General features: G+C 36.4%; 1 protein-coding gene and 1 long non-coding RNA gene across 2 annotated transcripts; one reads left to right on the forward strand and one right to left on the reverse strand.

Moving 5' to 3' along the window:
• On the reverse strand, positions 1–27,505 carry LOC113352724 (AP2-like ethylene-responsive transcription factor AIL1). The gene is made up of 6 exons (XM_026596511.1): positions 27,358–27,505; positions 26,937–26,945; positions 26,752–26,840; positions 26,575–26,648; positions 365–480; positions 1–236 (listed from the first exon to the last, which is right to left on the reverse strand). Exons 1-6 carry the CDS (start codon positions 27,503–27,505, stop codon positions 1–3), a joined length of 672 nt encoding a protein of 223 aa, XP_026452296.1.
• LOC113354494 lies at positions 19,315–21,279 on the forward strand. The gene is made up of 3 exons (XR_003361917.1): positions 19,315–19,909; positions 20,033–20,380; positions 20,965–21,279. It is a non-coding gene; the product is annotated as an uncharacterized LOC113354494 (long non-coding RNA).
• Positions 27,506–27,513: the final 8 nt, after the last annotated feature.

Genomic DNA, 27,513 nt, shown 5'->3' on the forward strand with positions numbered 1-27,513 from the left:
TTAAAGGCTTAAAGCCAATTTGGTACCACAACTGACTAACTCATTTTCGATGGCAGCAACATACGACGAAGAGTTCTGAGGCGATGGACGTTTTGCAACATCATCGCCGGTTAACATCGAACTTGAACATATATGTTCAACATTATAGTTACTAATAGGGAAATTAGTAACTGCACTTGCACCTCTGTATTTTAATGCTGCAATGTCATATGCCTTGGCTGCTTCCTCTTGTGTACCTATACACAATTAAACACAACAATCAGTCATCCACAAATACAGACACCATGTAATTACTGGTCTTCATTCTCACTAGTAGTTACCGAACCAAATATAAACCATAAACATACAGAGAAAAAGAGATTACCGAAAGTTCCAAGACTCATATACTTGTTTGGGACTCTAATTCGAGCTTGCCATCTTTCACCAGACCTTCTCACTCCTCTATATATTGATGCACCCTTTGAAAAGCCACCACTTTGTCTGCATCGTCAACAATTTTCTCTGTCAATAGCAATGCTTTCTGAATAATATTAATTGTTCTTTTTAGTACACTAAACCCATTTCAAACCGGTGCGGCTACGATGTGGTCGGGCCACATACTTCAAGTATGTGGTCGGGCTTTAAATGCTGACACCTCGTATAAAGTAGGGAATTTTTTGGAAAACTGTTTTATTACCTAACTATTTTGCATTTCAAACTCCTGCGAATATAAAGCAATTTCAGTACTGAAATCTTAATTTTCAGAAAACTAAAGATATATGTACAAAAACTCATAAATTTGGTCAGTACCTTGTCTTCCTTTTCTTATGCTGCCTTCTTTTCTATAACTTCCATCCCAGATTTGGGCTACATATTTTCCTCTCCGTATATGTCTCATAACTCCAAGGTATTGAGAAGTTCTTTGTTTTTTTGGAAGTGTAATAGGATTTTTGTTTATGTTGATTAGGCAACTGTTACAAGAATTGGATATTTTCCTACAAAGAGAACCATCTGAACGCCAAGGCATAGCTGAAATATGCTCACCTGGTGGGCCAAGTGATAGTTTAAGTTTCCTATCATCACAATTTGTTTTTAGATCACAATCACCACCGCCTCCTTTTACAGCCCATTCTACATTCAGATCCAGCAGCTTTCGACTATTTGTTGAATCTTCCCACTCCATAACAACACCTTAAACAACCAAATCTCTATCTCACTCTCTCTTTTGAAGCCAAAGAAGAATTTTTCTAAGAGCAGAAAAAAAAAACAGAGAAACAAGAGAAAACCTCCCAAAAAGATGAAATGAAAATAATACAGATAAGAAGAGAAAAAACATTATATACATCTTTTTTTCACCCCCAAACCCTAATAGTTTTTCATTTAGCATTTACCCTAAAAAGTACACCAACTACATATGGGCAAGTGACTTGCACAGGCACGGCTATAGTGATGCACAAAAATCATGCTTTATCACCATCTTTAATTATCACCTTATTTGCCATTCCAATACTGATGGGTTCACATCAATTCGCTCTATAAAAATATCACGTAGTTATGGCAAAAAAATCCAAGTCCCTTAACTTGGACATTAATTTTTTGAATATACTTGCAAAATATTAACTCTAATGCAAAACTAGCTAGCTGCATTTAAACCTTTGGTAGCAATAACTACATCCAGTGTATGCTAACAATATCCTAGTGTCCTTCGGACACAAATGATCAAATCAGTAAAAGGAAAATTTAATTTTGAGAAACGTTGGATCAACCAATTTCATGAGGTGTCGACCAAAAAAAAAAAAGAATCAGGAGTTGTCAAGCATTAAAGGAAAGAAATCTCAACAAAAACAAGACAAACATGTACTTTTCTTATGCCTTCCTATATTTCATATTGTTGTTTGTTTTTCTCCATTTGTTTTGTCCTCTCCTTGGTCTTCACAGCAAATTGGTTAAACAAATGCAAAATGAAGAATTGTTTAAAGATTGTTAAAACCAACAAAAAAATTACATAATTGTTTAAAGATTGGTTTAGGAATGTTAACACAACCGCCCAGTAATGGTCCATGATCAGAACCTACCCTCAAGACCACCTTATAATCCCAATCTGCATATTTTTGTAATCACAATTGATTAAAAACTTTTCTGTCCAGATTGTATAAAATTCTTTTGATCCCATGCCGACAATTCGACCAAGAGTGTTGTAACCCTGTTTTAGGAGCCTGCATAAGTTCACAAGTATCTAAACATGAAGTATAATCCATCATTGCTCTTTTATTAGGAATTTTCCCACCAACTTTCTCATCTATTGAAGTAATCACATTGAAGTCACCAGTAGCTAGTCAAGGAAGCTTTAACAAACTAATTTGCTCCATCTCAGACTACATAAACCTTCTTTGAACAACTCCAGCTTGTGCATGAACATCGGATATAATAACACCACCTATGCTAATTGTAATTATTAGACAAGACATGGAAACTACTGAAGGAGTAGGTAAATTTTTATTCCAAAATAACGATATATTACATTTTTTAATCGGGATAGATATAATTATGAATTACCTTGCTTTTCATTCCAGGTAAATTCAGTTTATTGCAAAAACAAGAATTACAAGCTACTTTTGGTTCTGCAACGCACACTATTGAAGGATTAGATTGATTCATTAGATACCATAACTTATTATGAGACTTAGCTCTTCTTAGGCGTCTTAAATTCCAAAAAATAACATTTATTGTTTAGGCTGAAGGCCTTTTGTGCCTCCTTTCCCTGGGTTCTTTCTAAAATTGTACTTACTTGGATTCTGAGTATTTGTTGAGATTTGAGGATGACCTTGTTTTTAGATTGTCGCTTCGTTCGCATTAGTATTAGAGCTTGAAGCAGTAGTTGATTTAGGAGTTGAAGGCTTTTAAACCACTTTAGACCATGAAGTAACTGGGAGTAGTTCAGATGATACGGATCCATTTTTACCATTGATATACTTAACTACACTTTTTTCAATAGAATTATCTTCAGCCATTTGGAAGATTTTCTATGTGGTCAGGACTTTTGATTTTTCTTTTTCCTTTTCCTTTACATCCTTCAATTTTTTTCTTCTTTTTTATAAAGGACAAAACATTCCATTAGAGATATGTATCTGCGTATTTGAAGCATGAATTACCTCCTTATTCAGTTGAATAATAGGAGTCTGAAAAATATCAAAAGGGTCCAAAATTCTTGTAGAACTGATGGATATCTGTGGTTTGTTAACACTTAATTTGTTCTTGAATATTAGCTTTATCCAGAACTCTTGTAGGACTAATTATTACTTGTGTTTCCTCAACATATAGTTGTTGAAGATTATTCTAATTGTAAAATCTACATTCAGACAGAACACGACCAATGATCTTGCAATTAGAACAAAATTTAGGGAGTTTGTTAAGAATAATATCTTGAAAGAAACTCTCATGTTTGGTGATAATCCACAGCTCACTAGGAAATATTTTTGCAAGATCAATTTCTACTAAGACTTTTGCAGCATATCCACTTTCATATCTTAGAATAGCTTCATCAACCTTAACCCGATTTCCAATAGCGTCATAGATCTTAAATAACGTTTTCCCATCCCAATACTCAAAACTCAAACCTGGGAAATGAACCCCAAACCATTGCTAAAGAAGTTCTTTGATTTTAAGGCCTAAAATTTGGAATCCAATTTCTCATTCTTAGTCATTGATCCAAAACTTCCCACCTTCCATTCTTGACATATTGTTTATCTACTTCATTAGATAATTTGATTATGAAGAAACTCTAATTACCTAATGGAATCAATTGACACAACCCTGCTAACTTCCTTTGATTTTTCAAAATAGTTGCAGCATCAGTAAATTTAACCCGAAGAAAATCAAGTCGACCAATTAAAGAAAATTTCCATGAAGTATACCTATCATCATCTGTATCATCAATTAGAGTAATAGAAGGAAGCTTTTCAAAAGAATTAGAAATATTAACGACTGAAGAAACCCTTTCTGAAGTTTGAGGTTCCTCAAAATCCAATTTTAATTTAATCAAAAGAAAAATTAATACCCATTTGACTTATATAAAAACACCTGATCTACTAATGATTTAGGACTGAAATCGAGAAAACTAGCAATGAAAAAGAAAAATTGAAAGAAATTTTTTCCTTGAGTTGAAGCCCGATCCGCAGAGTTTGTCTCACCTAAACTCAGTTCGACTCCCCCCGACTTTCTTCTTTTTCATGTTCTCTTCTACTTCGGTAATACCCCTATGATCTTCTAGATCGTCCTATTCTTTCAACTTGGTTAAATCCGTGTCGATAGCCCTATCAATGCTCCCAAAGACTTCTCTATTCCCCACTTTCAGTTTATCCTTTAAAGCGTTTAGCTTCTTTGTAAAACATTCGCTCGTCGTACCTACAAAAGAAAAAAAACTCCCACCATATCTTACTTGATTCCGATTATGAAAATCATGCATGTTGCTGATATTGGTCTTGTTAACTTCTCAACTGATTCCAGCTTAATGCATATCTTCCATTACTGGCTCTTATGGTAACTTTGCACCAGAGTAGTTAAATTTTTATCTCGTAACAGTTTCCTCTCCTAATGGCATACTTGACAAATGCACTATAAAATTATATAAGTTTTATCATTGGGTTAGTTGTAAATTCAATTTTAATTTGGTTTCAAGAGAAGTTTCTTGACGAGAAAACAACCAACAAGGCAATAAGTTGTGTATTTGTCGTTGGTTTTGTAATGAATAGTCATGATTTCATACTTATTTAGAGTTCTGAATAGTTTACGAATGAAGTAAAAGAGTAAGCAAATTAAGCAAAAGAGATACCTCTTTATAAAGAACCATTAATTGGGAGATAAAAAAAAAGGAATTAGGGGATATAAGAAAAGGATAAAAACTGGTTCCACATATCAATTCGGGGTTACCCCTTATCTAAGTATTTTAGTATTACCTAATCTATCCCTCACTAATCAGGATTAGCGATTAATAATAATTAATAAAATCTTAAGATTTTTGATAAATGATTAGTGTGTGTTTTATTTGAATTTGGGTGAGTGAGGTGAGAGTAGAAGAAGGGAAAAATATTTTTGAGTGGAAACTATTTTGTGAAAATGGAAGATGATTGTGAGGAGAGAATTGCAGCTGCTGAATCTTTAGCTCTACTACAACAAGGAGATAACGACAACAACTCTCGATTGCAACTATTTGTTAAGCCGACACCCTTGAATGATGATTTTGACGAGTATTGAGAGTTTTTCGAAGAAGCTACACAAGAAAGTGAACTTGCACAACATGCAAGCATACCCAATACACAGATAAAGCTGCTAGGAGGTTGAAAAATCGATTTTTTTTCTTTAAACCCGCCATTTTTTCAACTGTAAAACCTCGGTGCCGGCAAGGCCGTAGTATGAATACCATGTCGGCAGACGCGTTACCGGCATGGTATTCATACTACGACCATGCCGGTAAAGCGATATCCCCCAATTTGAATATTGATCCGGCATAATATTCTACAATAAAACTATGTCGGTACGCAGTTAACTTTTTTACCTACCAAGGAATATACTACGGAATATTAAACCGGCATGGATTCATTGATAGGTTACCATGCCAGAACTGCATGAAAGACATACAGGAAACTTTTCCATGTAAACCCAAAAACCGACATGGAATAATAACCATCAACGCCAGAACCAGTTACCGACGTGGTACCATTAATTTTCGAGAATGCTGGCAGTGGAACCGGCGTTGTTGAGTTTCAAATTTACAATGCCGGTACCTACAAAAAAACATACAGGAATAAATGTTTCCAGAGATAAATACCGGCATTACATATCAATTAATTGGAATGCCGGTTGCGTGTACCGGCTTGGGACAATAAATTACGACAGTGCCGGCACCTTGTTTTCCGGCGTTGATGTCTAATGAATAATGTATGCCGGAATATGTTTCAAATTTGGTCTTCAGTTTTGGCTAATTTCGACAATGCCGAAACATTGGTCGAGCATGCCGGTACTTGTTTCCGGCATACTGTTTTAATTTCGTTTGGAACTAATTTTCGTTCGATCTTTAGGTGGTGACATATATTGATCCAACAAATGCAAATCCGCTTTATCAGGATACGTCGGAATACTATAAAATACCTCCGATATGTGACCAAAGAATACTTTACTAATGGATTGCTAGTAATGAACCTTCTAACGAATGTGAAATTGATCTTATGTAGGGAATAATAGATCGAAATGAAGCAATCGCTTGGGCTAAAGAGACGGCTCTTAAGAACATGTGTGTGTTGATGAGGAATACCGAGCGTTCAAAGAGGCGTTTTGAGATGGCTTGCGAGAGAAGTGGGAAATACAAGGAGAAGAATAGCCACAAGAGAAAGGATTATGTATATCCAAAGAAGACTAATAGGGTATACAAGACTCGTACGAGGAAGAATGATTACTCGTTTAAGCTTGTTTTCCGTTTAAATGACATGAACAATTGGGATTGTGAGGTTTTTGGTGGCTGTCATAACCACCGTGATCCGAAAGATTTTGTTGGTCACTCCATAGTTGCGAAGCTGAAACCTCATGAGTTCGAGGATGTAAAGAGATTGACCAAAACACTTATCAAACCGAGACAAATTCTCAGAGGCTTCAAGGAAAAGGATGAGCCCAACATGTCTTCTCTACGTACAATTTATAACGCACAAACAACTATTAGAAGGGTGGAATGGGAAGGGAGGTCCGTTATGCAAGAATTTGAGAAGATGGCTTGGGATTACAACTACAAGCTTATCATGAAAATAGGGCCGGACGAGAAGCCCCTTCAAATATTCATTTCGCATCCTTTGCTTTCACAATTGGCAAATACATGTTGTGGTGTTCTTATGATGGATTGTACCTAAAAGACAAACAAATACAATATACCGTTGTTCAACATCGTGGGGCAAACCTCAGATAAGGTAACATTCACATTAGCTTGGTGTATAATGGAAAACGAGAGGGACTATAATTATCATTGGGCATTACGACAATTGAAATTATTCTTTCGGGAAAATCAACTTCCGAGGGTGATCGTAACCGATCAAGATGATGCATTAATGAAAGCAATATCCGACGTCTTCCCGGACGCACAAAATTTCTTATGTACATATCATATAAGTCAAAATATCATAAAAACTTGTCATGCCTTGTTTGAACCCACTAAGGAGGATATTAAGAAGAGAATGATTGTTCAACTAGAGGAATATATTCGAAAGAACAAACTACCCTCGAAGAAGAAAAAGATGAGAGAGGCAAGATAAAGGAGCGAGTGGACAAAGAACATGCAGAAAATCATAAAAAGTGGTTGGAATTTCTAAGAGATTGGGAGAAATTATATTGGTCTCTTACCGAGGTTATGTACGAAAAGAGATTGGAGAAGTTTATCCGACTGCCGTCTGGTATTGTCGGACTCAATGGTTGGATAAGTTCAAGGAAAAATTTGTGCGTGCATGGACAAACCGGTATAGACACTTCAAGACTAAAGCAACTAGTGAAGCGAAGTCCGCTTATGGGAGATTTAAAGATCTCATCCAGTCCGGCCAAGGCAATGTGGTTACGGTCACCGAGGAAATGGAACAATACTTTAAGGCTGATATTAATAGGATCAAGGTGGCTTTTGAGAAAATATCAATGGAAAGGATGACTCAATTTCTTCGTTATCGTAAGTTTCTCAAAGGAATAGAATTCAATGTTTCTCATTGGGCAATAAAACATATGATGAGGCAAATGGAATATGAGAAAAATTACGGAGAACCGGGTGATGTGTGTATTTGTCCCGACATGTCCTCATTGGGGATTCCGTGTCGTCATATTCTTGTTAAGTATGAAGAAGTGATACCTATTGAGGTTATTGATCCGTTTTGGAAGCAACTATCTTTCGACCCTCCCCCTTCGGGAGATCCCGGGCAATCTCCATGGGATACGAACGAAGCAAAGGAATTCTACGAAGCTTACACACGTGGCACCTCGGTAAGCCGGCAAGTCTTGTTGAGCCAACTAAGGCTAATTACTCGTCCATGTATCACACAAAGCGAAGAGCCAGGAAAGGGAGATCCAATAGGTAGACCCCAAACTAAAACGTCAAGGAGAAAACAAAGGGTAGAATTGAAAGGAATGACTCAACGTGAAGAAGACACTAGTAAAATTATGGCTTTTGGTCACGGTTGAGCTTGTCACGGTGATATAGGTTAACGGGACTAAATTATGTTTTGGTCCCCGTAGTCCATAAATGTCATGGCTACATTTTCACCGGGTGTGCCAATAACTGTTCATGTGTTTTATGGGACACGGTATCTGAATTGAACGTGTCTAAAAAGCTAAAATCCGACACGAGCAGGACTTACTCCGTGTCCACAACTTGCATTGGATTCCACGATCTCTAACACCGTTTTTTTCTTATTTTTTGGTCGATCACTACTCCACTTCTTTCAGTTCTTCACACTTTCTTTTCTTCTCAACTTCTCCATTTTCTTTCTCATCCATAAAACCTCCGAGAAGTAAAATCCTATAGATCCCTCTTGTGTCTGATTCTCAAACTCTTATTTTGATGAAAAATATGGTTTATATTTTGGATTGACCAATTTTGATAAGGAATTCTTGTCTTGTAAAATAATAATAATTAGGGGTTTGTTTGGTCTACTGTCTACAGGTGGTGTAGTGTTCAAATGTTGATGGAGCTCCCTGCTGGAATCAGATCTTTGCATATAGTAGCTATTATAATGTAACAACTGTAAGTAAAATTATCTATTTCCTTATTTGTTATGCTATGGGTTCTCAATTTTTGTCTTTTCTTTTGCTTGTTATTGTCTGAGTTTTTGCTTTTATCAATTTACCGTCTCTATTTTTATCTTCATTTTGATTACTCTTGTAGGTTCAATTCATTGCATAGGGCTAAATAATATTATGGAATTTGAGTTGTTCTCAAATCTATTCAAATTTTTTTTATTGTTGTTGAAATCTAACAGTTGTCATACTAAGAAAGTTCAGTCAAATTCAATTTGTGAATTTCGTGGATCTGAGACTCTTAAATTGGAAGAAATAGAAGGCTTTTTTAATTGATCATCTAATTATCATTTTCTAGAAGGTGTGGGTTTTGATAATTGGGGAGAGTTGGTTCTCTGTTTGATAGAAGTTTCTGTGTTTTTTGATTTCGATATATAACTTGAATTTATTTAGTTATCTTTGGTTTTCAGTTCACAAGGTAGGAAAGTTAGTCGTTTGGGTGGATTGAGTTTTATCGAAAGTTTTGTTCTAGTAATTTCCTTCTTCTTTGTCAATTATAATCTTGTTGCTCGGAAATCAGTCTTATACATTAATATCTGCATAGTTGAAAGGGTCAGTAATAAATAGATTTGATCTGCTGATAATGCTTAGGCATAGCAACGAAGTATGTCATGCGTCTTCCATATGTAAATATGGTGCGATAAGAGTTTAAGAATCATGTAGCTATGTATTGGTGTTGAGATTAGTGCGCAAAATTGTTGTTTATGGAATTTCTGATCGTGTTTTTCACTAACTTTATTTGGCGTATACTCATTGGATACTCAAATGGTTTGTTGGTGGGTGTAACCTAGGTTGACAATATTGGATCTGCTTGTATGGAATCTGTAACTCTAATGGTTATAATGAAGTGCAGAAAACCAGGGTAGCTGGCTTTTGTTTTTCATACTAAATTATGTTTCCTATTTTCTGAAGTTTTGCCAGACATTTTGGTGTTGCCTAGTATAAATATTTATGGCTTCGCAGGGGCGTAACTCTTGACATACTAATTTTGCGGAGTATGTTCCCATTAGTGTACGAAGAAAGTAATCTTTTACTTAAAGAACCAGGTGAACAAGTTGAAGGGATGAAATCCCAGTAATTGTTCTCTCCTGTCAATTTGGTTCAGCCAGGCACATACTTACTTTCTATAAATCATGTAAGTTATAGATTCCAATGTATTTAATTTGATATGTTATTTATTTTTTTATAAGGATATCTTAAGACTTATTTTATTAGCAATCAATTCAAATTTATTTCAAAAACTTTGGTTGCTTGCTTTTAGCTTTTTTGTATAGACTTCAACCGTGGTTTAGTCATTTTTCTTTTATAGTTTCGAGGAGCTGTGGAGAAATACAGACTTCAAACCATCACTTCGTTCCTTCCTCCTATCAAGCTTGTGTGTGTCACTTTTTAATTTATTTTTTCATTTCGTCCATTAATCCTACCTTGTTCGACTTTTGATGTAGTGTTGATCATTTTCTATGATTAATGTACAGTTTTGTGGTGTTTGCGTCCCATTTCACAATGTAATTGAAGCTTCTAAAATAATATGTTATGGGTCGGATGAAATACATACCCTGGCCTTCGTACTCAATAAGAAAATGCTAAGTCATATTTTGCGTTTTTCAACTCGTTTTTACACTTATGTCAAATTCCTAATAATGTACATTCTAATGCTTCTTTTGGATTTGGGTGCTGGTGGCTTTGAGTGAATTGTGCCTGGGAAGGTGGTGAATGGTGATTAGTGATGATTGATATATGGTAAGCCTCATGTGCGCACCTGAGTATTGCACAATCTCGGTGTAATGGCATGCAATTGAGGATCGGCGCAGTCCTCCAAGACCCAGACATGCTTGCTTATTCCTTACACCGATAAGTTCCTATGTGATTTCTTATAGGATCGGCGCAGTCCTCCAAGACTCAGACATGCTTGGTTATTCCTTACACCGGTAAGTTCCTATGTGATTTCTTATACGTGGGAACCATTCTAGACGCTCATGTGAGATATAGGTTACTTTTTTCTTGGCTTGTTATTGTATCTAATCTAACTGTTGCCATGTTTTTCACTTGTGAGGTCAGAGTAGTTTTAATGCGTTACTTTTAGATCATATAAGAATTTATATCATTTAGTATTTACCAGACATAGTGTTGTTTAATATAAAAATATATGGTTTTGCAGGGCATAACTCTCACCATAGTAATTTTGCAAAAATTGTTCCCTTTAGTGCACGAGGGATGACAGAAGATTGCTAGAAGTGACTTAACTAGCATTCTCCCGTGTGAAAGTTTGAAGAACGGCAACACACTTCAGCAGTATATAATAAGATCTTACATTGTGACATGAATTTTACATTTTGTTTTATTTGTCTCTTCTATATATTCTTTTGCAGCCAATCGACATCCTAGTGTAAGTGTTTGGAGGAGGTCTGGACAAGCACCTGGAGTAGGCAGGCAAATTGAAGTGCAATAATGCGCTTATACGTTTTGATACTTTCTGACGATATTGATTTTACTTGTAAAACTCTATCAGATTCCGTATATCAAGATATTTATGAACCATGTTGATTTTTCGTTGTACTATTTGACTTGATGCAATGCTGAAAGCTTTCATTTACATTATTTGTTATTTCTCACACTTCATTCTTTGAAAGCGCGAAACTGTGCTAATCATCCAAGTAGTACCCTGTAATTAGTGAGCAACGATATTGACATAGTGAATATAAGGGATCCCACCTTACCATCTAAATTGGTCCGGTAAAATATGGGAATCCGTGTCCAATGAACAAATTTAGTCACGGTGTATTACAGAATTTCGAGACAAATAGCCAAATTAGTCTCGGTGTATGATAAAAAGCCGTGACTAATAAGGTTGAGGTCACGGTGTAATGCACAAATTAGCCACGGAAATCTCCATGACCAAATGGTATCTTTTGGCCTCACAGGCTTTGGTCACGGTTTTTCAAAAATGAAATACCGTGACCATAGATCTTTGGACACGGCATATTACCGTGACGAAAGGCCATTTTTGTACTAGTGAGAACGCGCAACAAGTAAGAAACGAGATCTAACCGCAAGTGATATTTCAGAACAAAGGTTCGTGGAAGCGCAGGTTCCAAACAAAACAGGTAGGCCGAGGAAGGAACCACTATCAAGTCAACAACAAACGAAGGATTCCGTATCCACACCAAAAGACAACTCATCGGAGGTTCCAATGAAGAGGGGTAGGCCGCCAAAGGTATCAACATCAGGTTACAAAGAACAATAAGGTGAGCATTCCGAAGCCATACCCATATGTCGATCTAGCGGAGGTTCCAAGGAAAAGGGGTAGACCACCAAAGGTATCAACATCAAGTGAAAAAAAAACAACAAGGTGAGCATTATGAAGCCATACCCATAATCGATCTAGCGGAGGTTCCAAGGAAAAGGGGTAGGCCACCAAAGGTATCAACATCAAGTGACAAAGAACAACAAGGTGAGCATTCCGAAGCCATACCCATAGTATATCTAGAGGAGGTTCCAAGGAAAAGGGGTATTCCACCAAAGGTATCGACATCAAGTGACAAAGAACAACAAGGTATGCATTCCGAAGCCATACCCATAGTCGATCTAGCGGATGTTCCAAGGAAAAGGGGTAGGCCTCCAAAGGTATCATCATCAAGTGACATAGAACAACAAGGTGACGAAGCAAAGTTGGTGACAAACCCAAGTGATATCAAAGTCGATGTAGTTTTAGTTCCAAGGAGAAGGGGTAGGCCAAGGAAGTACGGACTCCCATCACATATCGAAGAAAGTGCAAGTGTAGAGATTGTAGAGGATGGTTTGGATATAATCAAGTTAGAAAAGGGTAATTTGAAGATGTATAAGGATCCCAGAATATGTAGGACAATTAGAAGTTATCATACCAAGATACAGTCTTACATAGACCAACTTCCTGAGGTTATTCGCGAGTGTATTGTATATACGGATGATGTCGATGGAGATGGAAATTGTGGTTATCATGATGTGACAGAACAATTAGGAATCTTTGATACGACGGTAAGTAGAGGTATGACACCATGCCGATATGCTAGAACGAGGATGGTCGAACAACTTGTGAACAAGAGGAGCTTTTATGAGCAATTGGTTGGTGTAGGCGAGGGGTTTAATGTTATGCATTCTCAAATATTAGGGCCCGATCAAGAGATGAAATTTCTTCCTTCTCAACAACATTCAATGTCGTTACAAAGAACCAGCATTGGATCTATAATAGCGACTATGCCGGTGTTTGTGAAATTCAAAAAAAAAAAACGGCTAGTTTTTTGAAAAATAAGACCATTGGTGATTCATTTGTATATAATACCCCCCATTCCTTGGGAAAAATCTACACAAACCACCCGCCAAATAACAAAAATCCTTCTCTTAAGAAAGCAAGCACGGTTAAAGCTTCACAAGGGATGGGAGATTCATCATCTAGCTCTATTTGCAAAGTAAGTATAATAAACATTACTAAAAATATAATCTTCACTACTATGACGCATAACTAATATAATCTTCTCTTACAGAGTCATTATTGCAAGTGTCAAATTTGCAAGTCACCTTCTCATCTAGCCATGGAATGTCCTTTTATTTATTCAAAGTGTAGAAGCTGTGATGGGACTCGCCGGTTTTGGATTACAAAAACTGATGATGCTGAAAATGGAAGAATGTTTCTAAGGTGTTTGAATCACCAAAAGTGCGATGAGTTTCAATGGATTGACAAAGCTGTTGAATTAGAAGAGTCAAGAGAAAACCACAAGGTTCAATGCAAGCCTATCGATGGGTGTGATGGGTGTTATATGAAAGGAAAGGAATATGTTGAAAGAGAAGAAGAATCAATGAATATGATCCTTGACACCCCCATCCCGGACGATGTCTTCGAACAGATTCGGGAAACGCTCAAAGGTTCCGCAATTGTTGAAAAGGGATGGAAATAGTTAATCTTTACCCAAATGTAATCCATTCTATGTTTTTAGCATGTTTTAATTTAAAGTATCAAATCCAATGTAATAGACTTCTTAGGAATGAAAAAAAGAACATTCGAAATGGATTTTTACTCAAAACTAGCAGACTGCCGGCATAGAAGCGACCAATATTACAGTGCTGGTTTTCTGTCGACTATGAAAATTTGGAAAAAAATCATAAAACCGGCATAAATTGTATACAGGAACATGAAATTTTTAATCTTCTAGTTCCGGTATGATTTTATGAAACATTTCCTTGTCGGTACAAGAAACCGGCAACGAACTGTAATTTTCCCTCATGCCGGAACCTGTACCGGCGTTGTTGAACCTAAGATTTTCCATGCTGGAAGCAGTAGTAAATAAATCTTGCAAAAATTACATTTCACTAGAAATCTAAACATGTTCAACATAAAGCAATCACTCGAAACCTAAACTTGTTCAACACAAACCAAACAACTGGATTCTGCTTAACTGTTCTTAATCCAGGTAACATAAACTAAACGCAAACCAAACAACTAAAGAGTTAACCATGAGGTACAAACGAAAACAAGTTTGTAATTGTTCAAGACGTAACAACCACCATCCAGAAAAAGAAACACAACTAAATAGTTAATCAATTGGTCTTTTGCTTCTTTTGTGCCGGTTTCTTCCTAATTTCACCGAACAAATCCCTTGCACTAGGGTCAGTTTCTTCAATTTTATCAAGCTTCTCCACGACTTCCTTCACTTCTTCATTGGATAGCCCCACTCCTTCATCGTACTTGCAACATAACTACTTCCTCAACTTGCCAAGCCGACGCCGCTAGTTTCATACATACAACACATAATTAGTATATATATGCTAATATAAGATTATGTGTACATTAAACGACTAAGTAATTAACAATACTTACTAGCAATCCAACGGTCTTATTAAGTTGGGTGATCATAGGTGGTGCCTGTGCGGGAGTTGGAACGGGAGGGTGTTTCCGGGGTGGAACTTGGACGTCATCCGGGCGGACGACAAAAGGATGTGACCATTGCAGGTAATCTTCCATGTAGTCAGCATCAACCTCATCACCGTTTTCCGCAAGCTCCCACTTATCCCACTGACTAATATCTACCAAACGACGTGGTTCCCTATCCCTTCAATCTGTTGGATCCGGTTTTGGATTATACTCTACATGCAACCGATTAGGAGTTGAAAAACACCGAGAAAGGTCAAGCAAAAAACATTGAAAAGAGTCCGTCTTGATATGTGATAATTGCTTATATCCAAGTTGGCGCATCACACGTGTAGGATTGGCCATAACGTATCCTTTTGGAAGGAACAACGGCCCATGGTAGAATGCAACGTTACCAAACCTCAAAACTTGGTGGTTTCCTCTAACCTCCTTGTAAGGGTCGAACACAACATCTTTGGTACTCATCGCGTCCAAAGCCAATCTCATATCGATCAGTCGACCTATGTTACCGGGCTTCGGAGTGTTGTTGAACTCGTATCTCCTAGCTATAGGCGTATCGGGTTCGGGAAGGTCTTTGATCTTCAAGGAGGTCCAGTCCTTGAACAAGGTGGGGAAGTGTACATAAGCCCACACCTATTCCAAGGTGAAGCAATAAGTTTTGTTTCTAAGTTCACGATAAGGGTACATGTGAACAATATACATAATAACATAAGTTTAAAAACAAAATTACCTGTAGAGTGAAATTCCCGACAAATTGGTTGGTTTTAGCCTTAGAGGCCCTTCTCATCTCCATCATCAAATGTGCCATTACCGCGGTGCCCCAAGAATACCCATAGACATCTTCCAATGGATCCAAGTACTGAAGGTAGTTCGCACTAACCCTGTTGCCATTAGTGTCAGGGAATACCCTAGTGCCCAAGATGTATAACAGGTATGCAGCGGCAGTATAACGAATTTCTTCAGGGTCCCATCCATCCTCCAAACTTCTTTGCTTTGTGTTTTCAAACTTCTTAAGCAGCGTCAACTTGATTGTCTTTGTCCTACCAGACTTGGATTCATAAAAGCTCTCCACAGAAGTTTTGTAGTCCCAACCCAACATCTTGTTAGTCAGAGCGTGCAACTTCGACCATTCTAGGTCCAGAGACTCAACTCCTTCTGCAATTGATTTGCCGGTAACATTCAAGCCTAGAATGTTCTGAGCATCATCAGGGATGAAGGTCATCTCCCCAAAAGGAAGTGCATGGTATCGGTTTCACCATGATACCTTTCGACGAAGCAATTGACATCAGGCTCACACATATTTTCAACCAAAGCATATAAACAAGATTCCATTACTATTTGTTGGACCTCTTCACATTCATCGGACAGTTTCCAACAATCCGCGGCTTAGTTTCGGCAAACACGCACAGCCTTCGTATGATCCTACAATTAGGAGACAATACAATTAAGATATTTTACATAAATACACAACAATACATATGCACAAGATAAAAAATACTTACATAGGTTTGATAGATAGTACGAGCCCACGAGTGCTTGTATCCAAATAGTGTTTTCGGTTTCGGAGGTTCACCCCAAATTCTACCACGTTCAAGGTCAGGTATCATGTCATTAATCTGAGGAAGGTGGGAACCTTTAACTTTCAATTTGCGATTGCCCTTCTTGACATTGCCTTGTGTTGGTTGTTGACTTGGCCCACCAACTTCGCTTTGGCTTGTTAATTGACTTGGAGGAACCGCATTATCTTCATCCTGACTTTCCTCTTCATCTTGCTCATCTTGATCATCGTGGTCATGGATTACAGCTCGACTATGGTCACCACCACTCTCCCAAATTATCCCTCTTGTCTCAGCCCCCAAACGCTTTTTACTACCTTCATCTTTCCCTCAAGGAGGGATAGATTGAGGAGTATCAAGACTGTCCTTCCTTCTTCTCTTAGTGACAACATCTTTAGTTTTTCTTTTTTTAGCCTCCTTGGCTTTTGACCTATATCATAAAATCACACGAAATGAATGTGAGACAACTCACTTTCAGTTTTTCTACCGGCATTGACTTACTGAAACAAAGCACGCAGGTTGTCTGTTCCAGCATTAAACAATGACTGTCGACAATGCTGGTCATCATATGTAATTCTCCTGTATGTTTTAAGTACACTACCGGCATGATCGAAATAAATCAATTCCATGTCGTAACCTGGTGCCGACATTCGAATCAACCTAAAAATTTATGCCGGTTTAGGTGACAAATTCTTAAGTTTTCCTGTATGTTTTAAGTCCACTACCGACATGCTCGAAATAAATCAATTCCATACCGTAACCTGGTGCCGGCATTCAAATCAACCTAAAAATGTATGCCGGTACTGGTGATAAATTCATAAACTCTCCTGTATGGTTTAAGTCCACTACCGGCATGCTCGAATTTTTACAAAAGAATGCCGGTACTATAAACCGGCATACAATGAAACCAAAGGTCTATGCCGGTACTGGTGACAAATTCATACACTCTCCTGTATGTTTTTAGGCCACTACCGGCATACACGAATAATTATAAATGACTGCGATGGTACCAAGAACCGGCAGGGAATTCGACCCAAATTCTATGCCGGTATCGAAAATTCAATTTCTGGTGAACCTGCGGAGTGAAACCGGCATTGCATTCATCCTAGATTGAATGCCGGAAGGTAAAACCGGCTTTGTATTCATACATATTTCAGTGCCGGTAATAACTGAAACTCAATTGTTTCAATTAGGGTTTGCGATTCTAACCTAAACCCATTGCTGTAAATCGATTAAAACACTCATAAAGTAGTTTAAAATCACTTACCTTCTCACAGAAGCCATGGTTGCGAGAGGTTGATTGTAAGAATCTGCTGCTTGTTCTTCTTCTTGCTCTTGAGCAATCTAAGCAATTCTTTGTTCCTGTTTTTGTTGAGCAATCGATTTTGAGTTCGATTGGGCATTCGTTTTATTTCGTGGAGGCATTGTTTATGATTCGGGTAGGTTAATCAACGAAGAAATTTTTGAATCGATGATTAATCGACGAAAAACGATGAAGAACGATGAATTTTTTTTTCTTCAAAACCTAACCCTAGGTCAGTGCCGGTACTGAAATGGGGGATATATGAATATGGTTTTTGATTTTAATGTTTTAGGAGAAAGGATATAATGGTGTTTTCATAATGTTTTTTAATTAATCAAAGGGTATTTTAGTATTTTCATACACAAAAATCACCCCTTAGCACACACCATGGGTTGGGGGAAGTAATCAATATCCCCCAATTCTTTTTTTTATCCCCTAATTAATTGTTCTTTATGAACTGCAAGAAGCTTATAAATAAACACAAAATTGGTTAAAAAGACCAAAATCAACAATTCCTGGGTGAAATGGACAGTTAGATTTTGATACTGTTTAAATGGACAAAAATATAAAAATAGGCAGGATGTAACCAGTTTCATCGTGCCCATTTTCAAATATTTTTTCTTATTTTTAATTTACACAGGATGTATCCAGTTTCATCCTTGCTATTTTTTAAATTTAAGCTATGATGAATCCAGTTTCATCCTTGCTATTTTTTTTGGCCATTTCACCCAAACTATTTTTTACTCGTCCATCTGAACCGTGATTTAAAAATATTTGGACAAATGACACATTTTCCGATAAATAAAATGTTCGACAAAAGCTTTAAACAAACAACCCCAACTCTCCATCATTACCTCGGCTAAACTAACGGTCACTGACCCAAACTCAAAGATTGACAAACTTAAGACCCAAATCCTAAACCATATTGAAATCTATGACCCAAACACTAATTTACTTGTAATTAAAATAACGGGTAATTTGCATTTCCTCCCCTGGAGAATATCATAATTTGCGTTATCTCCCATACAAAGATAAAATTAGTGAAACCTCCCTCATTACATTTTCCGTTCAAGGATGGTTATATGAGTCAGCAGTTTTGTATAGCTGGACTAAAATATACACGTGGACCTTGAGTTTTCGAAAATATCCTTCCATTTTCTGTTTCCATCAAAACCGTGACCGAAACTAGTGGTTTCAACGACCACCATAGATGAAACCTAAATTTGAAATTGGATGATCTTACCTTGATAAGTTGGACACCATAGTAACCCAAAAATTAATCTCACAAACCTTGTTTTAAATCGTTGTTGTTGATGCATTTACCCGATGAAATACATTTATTGAGTAGCAGGGTAAACATCTAAAATTGCGTTGTTTAAGTTCATAACTAACATCATCCTTTGCCTGTCCACAGTACAAATTAAGCTCAGATACACACCATCTTCAGCTTCTTGTCCCTGCACCAGTTTAGCTGCAACCATCAACCACATAAATTCCCACACTTCACCTTCAACTGCAATCACATAACTGCAGCTCAAATCCATTATCATTTCTTCCCTTTAATGCCAACATAGCAGCAAGCAAACAATCTCAATTCTGAGCCACAAACCAACCCATTCTGCATTTCACAGTCATAGCCAGTGTTCGTGCCATGTCCTTCTACTTCAGACTTAATTGCAAAACAACATCACTCATCTCTACTCTCCAGCAGCAACCTTCTTGACCCCTCCATAGCCACAAACTCTACCCATTCGAACTCTAGCTGCCAACCACATAAAACCCAATCTACTCAACTCATCCGAGTCTTAACAACCTTCTTGTTTCACAATCAAATCAAACGCATCATTCAAGTATTGTCTTAACTTTCAATCCAAAACCCAGAATTCCATCAATCATGACCAGTTCAAACAATTATGTTACCGATTTCAGATTCAAATCAAACTCATGTTCTAATTTCAACGGCACCAGAGATATCAATTTGCAATTGCAGTAAAATCCATCTTCTTTCTTCCACATCTTTTGATGCCGCTTAGGGAAGAAGAACAGAGAAGTGAAAACAAAAGTAGGGTTCTTCCTCGTTTCAAATTAAGATTTTTTTGAAGAAAATTAGAGTTCATACAAATCTTCAAATATGTGGAGTAAGAACAGTGGTTGTTATGATTTTTTTTTCTTCAAAACTTTTGCTTTAAATCTCCAGATCTAAGTACTTAAGAGTGAAATCGAAGAAATAAGAAGAGAAATCGTTCATTTAAAATCAATTGTTTGATGTAGACTCGTTCGGTTTCAATTTCAATTTCGTTGTATTTTCTACAACTCGGTCTCTGTTCTTCAACACCCTTATATGTTTTTCAGGTTCATTCTATTTTCATCCACTGATTATTTTTTTTGAAATAAATTAGAGCAATATAATCTTTTTGTGTTGTCTAATTTATATTAATTGTTTAATTTCACTTTGTTATTTTCCTATTTTTGCAGAATTGAAGCCTCGAATCTCAAACATTGTGTCTATGCCAGTTGAACCGCAAATTTCCTTGCTCTCTTAGCGTTAATGAATTGGTTTGTGATGGCTTAATTGTTTTACATTAAGGGGACTTGAAGTTGTTTCTCAAATGATTGGAATCTTTTGATTTTAAAGTTTATTTATGCTTTGCTAGCAAGCTGCATCTAACCTTTCATATATATTTGCACAAGCTGTTGGAAAGGTGCTACCTGCATTAAATGGTAAGTTAACTGGAGTAGTTTTCCATGTTCCTACTATTGATGTCTCTGTGCTTGAGAAGAAGGAGGCATACGGTCAGATTAAAAGATTAAGGCTGCTATCAAGTAAGGAAAACTTGGTTTAGACTTTTATCAGATTAATGAAAAGACCCGTTTAGATTAAAAACTTGTTTAGTTAGAACTTAGAAGAACTCTAAATAGAATTGAATGGGGGAGTTGCATATGAGTTAAGTTAGGTTCATATGGATGCAGTTATGTATTTACTAAGGTTTTCATTGTCAGAGTTTTTGAGAATTTGATTATTTAGATTAGAAGGTATGATGATGTTGTGATCTCAGCAGGAATACCCATTTGCAGGGCCTTAACATGCTGTTGCGTTTGCTTTTAAAGCTGTCTTTAATGCTTATTGCCAATGCACCATGTCAAAATTAATTAACTTGATGTGAAAGAGATGCAGACTTCATCGGTTATGTTCATTTGTTTGGAATAACGTTTTAAGACTACGAAGTAATATCTAAAATAATTTGTTCACTATGACTTGGGCTATTTATTGATGAAGCAACATGGAAATAATCATGACTGTTATATGATGTTAGTGCATAATAGTTTTTCTATTAGTCATGGCATATTTTTGTAAATTACTCTTGCACAGCGTCTCATAATTGTTAAACACTTGCCTAAATTTCCAGGAAAGTGAAAGTGAAGATGATGGTCTTGATTTAGGCGATGATGATGTTCATGTACATGCTGATCCGGTGGTGAAGATGACCCAGACACCTTGTCCACCCAAGGAGCAGAAGGCAGCTTTTAAAGAAGGAGCTGAAGGAAAAGGAACTTGCAGAACTTGATGCTGTTTTGGCTGAGCTAGGAATTGACACATTATGCGCTACTGAGAACCTGAATTACATCTTGAATCTTTCGATCAAACTGATATTTGAATCTCAATCTATCAATTATTTTGTTTGTTGGTTATGTAATTACAATAACGAAAGAAACTGTCAATTGAACAACCTTATAGTCGTAAGAAGACAAGACTTCGAATGTAATTCATTATCAGTTCTGAAATGATAATTTTATATTTTTCGAAGAATTTTTTTTTTTTAGCAATTACTGTTGAGTATTATGACATCTACTTAAGGGTTTGGTTGGTCCTTGAATGAACCATAATAGCAGAAAACAACAGTAGTAGTTAATAACTAACAACTAACTTAAAACGAAAATACTTCAACTAAGATAGTTACCCAACAGTAGCAGAAAACAACAGTAGTAGTTACCCCAAAAAATCCAGAGGGATGAAACATGTAATGTGAGTTTCCAGTAGACTGGTTATACAGAGTCATACATAACTAAACTTCCCCACTATTGGAAATTATAAAACACAGACTTATCGGAAGTTGACCCAAAAATCCAAAAAGCTGGAACATGTAATATTCGTTTCCAGTAGATGTCAACTTCAAAAACAAAACATTCATTTAAAATTTCATCATTATGCAAAGCGCATCTCCTTAGAGTGGCCTGTAACGCTACTCAGGATACGATGCAAGGTGATAGACATTAGCTTCTTCTGCTCCTTCATGTAGTTGAAATCCTCCGTATGTAGCTGCATAAAGTATGTTATCCAATTGTTGAGGTGCAACATTAACAACCTTCCCGTAAGGTGAAATGTGAGGCACACCCGAATATCCAACTATGTAACTCTGCGATACTCCAAACTGCATATTTTGGGTATTTTGAAATTGTCCAACTGTATGAAGCTGCAAGTTTAACTCCATTAGATGAAGATTTTTGCTATGCCCAATTTTTTGCTACATTTCAAACTGATTGACTAATTCATAACTATCAACTAGCATTATAAAACAAAAAAGGAACGTAGATGAGCATAATAAGATGGAAACACCATTCATATATTCTTACCTGATACTGATGATATTGTTCATGAATTAGGTTGATATTTCTGGTTTGAACTGTACTCATTATGTTTTGTTGCGTCGGCACTTCTTGCAAAACCTACAAAACAAACATATAACTCAGTAATGAATGATAACAAAAATATGCGCCCAAATAGATCAGCAATACCGTACCTCAGTATTTTCTTTTCCTTTGTTTGCTTTCTTTTTCCTGTGTACCTTAGGCTTCAAGGTGTTTTTACATGGCCTGCATTTCGTAGGAACAACACGTGGGTTTTGTATTTCTATAACATTGTTCACTTCTGTATGAATCACTTCCTTCGCGGTATTTGGAACTTTTTCAGTTATAAGTTTCAACTTCAACTGTTCGCCTATCCATTTTTTTATATCATTGCATTCATCATCATCTCGAGATGTTATATCGGCAAGTTCTGTAAAGTATTCACACAACTCCTTATAACGCTTTTCCTCGGGAGTTAGCTGCCAACTATCAGAACTCAAAGACACCTTTGAATGCACTAATTTCACATTTTTTCTCCATCTCCTTAAATATAACGTTCTGGAATTGAGGTTACTTTGTTACGGAGTAACACATACAGCGCATGAGTACAAAGCAATCCTCGAAATTCAAACATACAACAACTGCAATTCACTTTGCATTCATCCTTTTCATACCAAACCTTAAAAACAACACGCTTCATAAATTTTTCAGCTCTTCCTCTTCTTCTACCGTCGATATATTATTTACTTCAAAAATATCTTCTTGATCTGAATCTGCAGCTTCTGTAGCATCTTCATCTGTTGAATTTCCGTCTTCATCTTCTACAAATGGTAGTTTGTAATACCAAATTTCTTGTTGTACATCATATCTTGTCACTTGAATACCAACTTGAATTTCTTCTTGAACGTCAATTATTTCACAGTATATCTTCTACGTCAATTCCTTTTGGATTTCTTGGAACTTTTCTATAGTGTACACATTTTGCATTTGTTCCTCTATTTCATAAGATGTTGTGGTTGGAATAACTTTTGAAAAAGACCTAGCATCTGCCTTAAGTTCCTTTTCAACTTTGCTTCTTATAGCGTTGTCATAGTGTTCAACAAACTCTGACAAAGTAGTTCTTGAATGAACATACCCGTCAAAGAAGACATTCATGCTTTCACTTCGTTGCGTAGTCGACATTCCAGCCCAGAAAGTTGTATTCACATAACAAGGCACCCAATGATGTTTTTCTGTATACAATGTATTCAACCATCTACTTGATCTCAACTTTGGATACTTTTCCAACATCTCGCTCCAACTTTGTTCAAATTCAGTTGGAGATGTTGTATCATAGACGGCTCTTTTCAACCTACACCTTATGTTTCTATACTTCTTGTGACTACTTAACTTCTCGGGTATCTTCTTCATGATATACCATAAACACCATCTATGTTTAGCATGCGGAAATACCCTCTCAACAACAACCTTCATTGAACTACATTGGCCCATAAGTATAGCTTGTGGAGCACTTCCTTTCATGCAATCGAGCCATGCTTGGAACAACCAAACAAAAGTATCAATTTCCTCATTCGAAATCAATCCGCATCCAAATAGAGTCGACTGTCCATGGTGATTTACCCCAACAAAGGGAGCGAATGGCATCGCATACTTATTAGTCAAGTAGGTAGTTTCAAATGTAACCACTTCGTCGAATTCTTTGTATGCTTCTCTGTGCCTTTTATCTGCCCAAAAAACATTCCTCAAGCGACCATCGTCGCCTAAGTCTATTCTATAGAAGAAATCTTCGTTCAAATTTTGCATTGTCTCAAAGTAATTTATAAGTGTGGTAGCATCTCCTTCGCCAAGTTTCAAACGCTTCTCTTTTGCAACCATGTTTCTAAGGTCTTTCTCATCATATGTAAGGTGTTCCACTCCACCGGCTTCAGCTACACATATATTGAAATTCTTGTACATTTCAAGTCCTGCCTTATCATTAATCAATATTTTTCTTTTGAAACTTTTCTTAATCAACTTGTTACATCTCTTGAATCGAGTTTTACTTGAGCTTGTCATGTGAGTGTGCTCGGGAACAAAAACAGTGATTCGCTATTTAAGATTTACACCAAAATTGCTGATAACTTAGCCTTGCATTCACATTTTCCGGTAGGATCAAGCTCGAATGGAGTAGTTGATGTTGTTTTATGCTTGCCATTTCTAACACAAGTATATGTTACATGCCTTAATATCCCCTCATCTTTCTTTGACGAGCGTGTCTTACATCCAAATCCTGTTCCAGCTGCATATTTTCTATATAATTTATATACTTCTTCTACCTCATCGAATTCCATTCCTACTTTTGGCACTACTATATCACACTTACGGTTTCTTCCATCTTCGTTAGGAGTCTCATCCAACCCAAAATCACTTTCCTTCGATCCCACATCATTGTCCATCCGGCATACAAATCATTTTGTAGCTATGTAAGTCTCTGTTAGGGCAACTTAATTAGAAATTACTGAAATTTTAATAAACATTACGGCAAAATAAATTGCATGACAAAAATTACAGGAATTCATATCATAATAAAGTTTGGACTTTGGTAAACAACAGTACAACAAGCATGTCAAACAACAAGGACTACTTGAAAAAAATTAGGTTATAATTTAAAAACAAAGATATGGCCTGTAACATACGAATTAGGTTAATCCAAATGATTTTAGTTTAAAGTAAAGAGTAACCATTAAACATTCTCAAAACATAGTGATTAATAATCTATTTTCATAAGAAATAGAGACTATTATTTTAATTTCAAACTTTATACTGTGATTTTGAATTTATAAATTCAAATTAGGGTGTTAAACTATGATCACAGTATTACCTCTTTGTAGTTCTTCTTTTTACTTTCCATTGTAGGATGAAAATTACTATGAAAGTGAACCCTTCTTTAGAATAATAAAGACGAAGAATCTTCTGGTTAGCAAGAGCTGAACCAGAGAGAATGAATAGAACTGAATAGAGATTCAGTAATTAATTTTGAACCTTATCTAAGAAAATCTAGATCTACATCTAACGGACGAAACATAATGAGGCTTAAAATATTTAAATGAACTGCTACAAAGAAGAGACAGGTTTCTGATTTTTGTCAGAAAAATCAGATGCATTTTCAGAGGATCTCTCCTCCACGTCGACGACACGTAAGCGTGGTTTCATTTCTCGCTACGTAAAGAATTATTGTTGTATTTTTATTTTTTTCAGAAATAAATTAGAATAGGGAGATTGAGAAGATGATGATGTTTTTGACAGCTAAGCACCACGTGTATATTTTAGTCCAGCTGTACAAAACTGCTGACTCATATAACCGGCATGAGGGGAGGTTTCACTAATTTTATCTTTGCACGGGAGGTAACGTAGATTATGATCTTCTTCGGGAAGGTAACACAAATTACCTGTTAAAATAATTGCTATCCAAACATGTTTTCATGACTGATATTGACAGGTCACATGGGTTTTATAAGCTAGAGTGCTGTTTTTGAACCCCTTCTTCGTAGTGTACGTATATACTTCTTTTTTTTTAATAAAATTGTCTAATCGCATCCTGTAATAGTCCAATTGGTTGAGACTTGATCATCACACCAGGAGCATTGTTTTCAGAGCTCATAGATCACATTATAATAACAAATACATCAGTTGACTGCTAAACATTTGTTAAAGGCATAAAGCCAAATTGGGTACTACACCTGACTCGTTTTCGATGGTGGCAATAGACGACGAAGATTTTTGAGGCGATGGACGTTTCGCAATATCACCAGCAATTAGCGTCAAACTTGAACATATATGATCAACATCATAGTTACTAAGAGGAAAATTTGTCACTGCACTTGCCCCTCGGCGTTTTATTGCTGCGATATCATATGCCTTGGCTGCTTCCTCTTGTGTATCTATAAATAATTAAACACAACAATCAATCGTCGATAAATACACGCACATGTAATTAGTGGTCTTCATTGGCACAATTAAACCCTTCCATCTCCATCTTATCATTCTCGCTAGTGGTTATGAACGAAGTATAAAGTGTAAACGTACAGAAAAAAGGGATTACCGACAGTTCCAAGGCACAAGTACTTGTTTGGGACACTAATTTGAGCTTGCCATGTTTCACCAGACCTACTCACTCCTCTGTACATTCATGCACCCTTGGAAAAGCCACTACTTTTCTGCACCATTAACAATTTTCTCTTTCAATAACAATGCTTTCTGAATAGCATTAATTGTTTTATTTAGTGCACTAAACCCGTTTCAAACTCACGCCAATACAACAATTTCAGTACTGAAATCTTAATTTTCAGAAAATTTCAGAAAACTATCGAGATGTGTACCAAAACTCATAAATTGTGGTCAGATAGGTATACCTTTTTATGGTGGCTATATATTCTTCCTTCTTCATGTTCTTCTTTTCATTGAGTTCTTTCTCATAAATGGATAACTGTCAAAAATTTCAAGAATATACAATTAAAGACATGAAATTAATTACCATACTTAATTGGAAAAATTAATTAATTAAGAACTTTTCTTTTTGAATTCCATACCGGGAAATTTGTTGGAGTTGTAGGACCATAATACTTCAATGCAGCTAAATCATAAGCCTTGGCTGCTTTATCTTCCTCATCATATTCACCTGATTGAAAATTTCTTCAGATTAAAATGTTCTTACAAAGTTACAAACAAGGGAAATAAAATTAAAAAAAAAAATAGTAATTATTCTGGAACTTACCAAGATAAACTGTTCACAAACATCACCATTGAGTATGAACAAAAAATAAATAAAAGTTAGCAATCTCATACTCAAAGTATTATTACTAGAGCACAAAAAAAAACATGAGTGTTATCATCAAATTCATTATAGAATCATGGATAAAAAGAAGATCATTTTTCTTATATACCTTGTCTTCGTTTTCTTATGTTGCCTTCTTTAATACTTCCATCCCGGATTTGGGCAACATATTTTCCTCTCCGTGTATCTACTAACACCAAGGTATTGAGAAGTTTTTGTTTTTTTAGATAATTGTACTGAGAAGTGAATGGAATCGAAATGGGTTTTTTGTTTATGTTGATTAGGCAACCGTTATCAGAATTGGATATTTTCCTGCAAAGAGAACCATCTGAACGCCAAGGCATACATGAAATATGCTCACCTGGTGAGTCAAGTGATAGTTCAAGTTTTCTATCATCTGAACCTCCAAAACTTCTTTTTAGATCACAATCACCGCCGCCTCCTTTTACTGCCCATTCTACATTCAGATCTGGCAGCTTTCCTCCATATCTTGAATCTCCCCACTCCATAACAAGAC

The sequence above is a fragment of the Papaver somniferum genome, chromosome 2 (assembly GCF_003573695.1).
Source record: "Papaver somniferum cultivar HN1 chromosome 2, ASM357369v1, whole genome shotgun sequence".
NCBI classification, from domain to species: domain Eukaryota; kingdom Viridiplantae; phylum Streptophyta; class Magnoliopsida; order Ranunculales; family Papaveraceae; genus Papaver; species Papaver somniferum.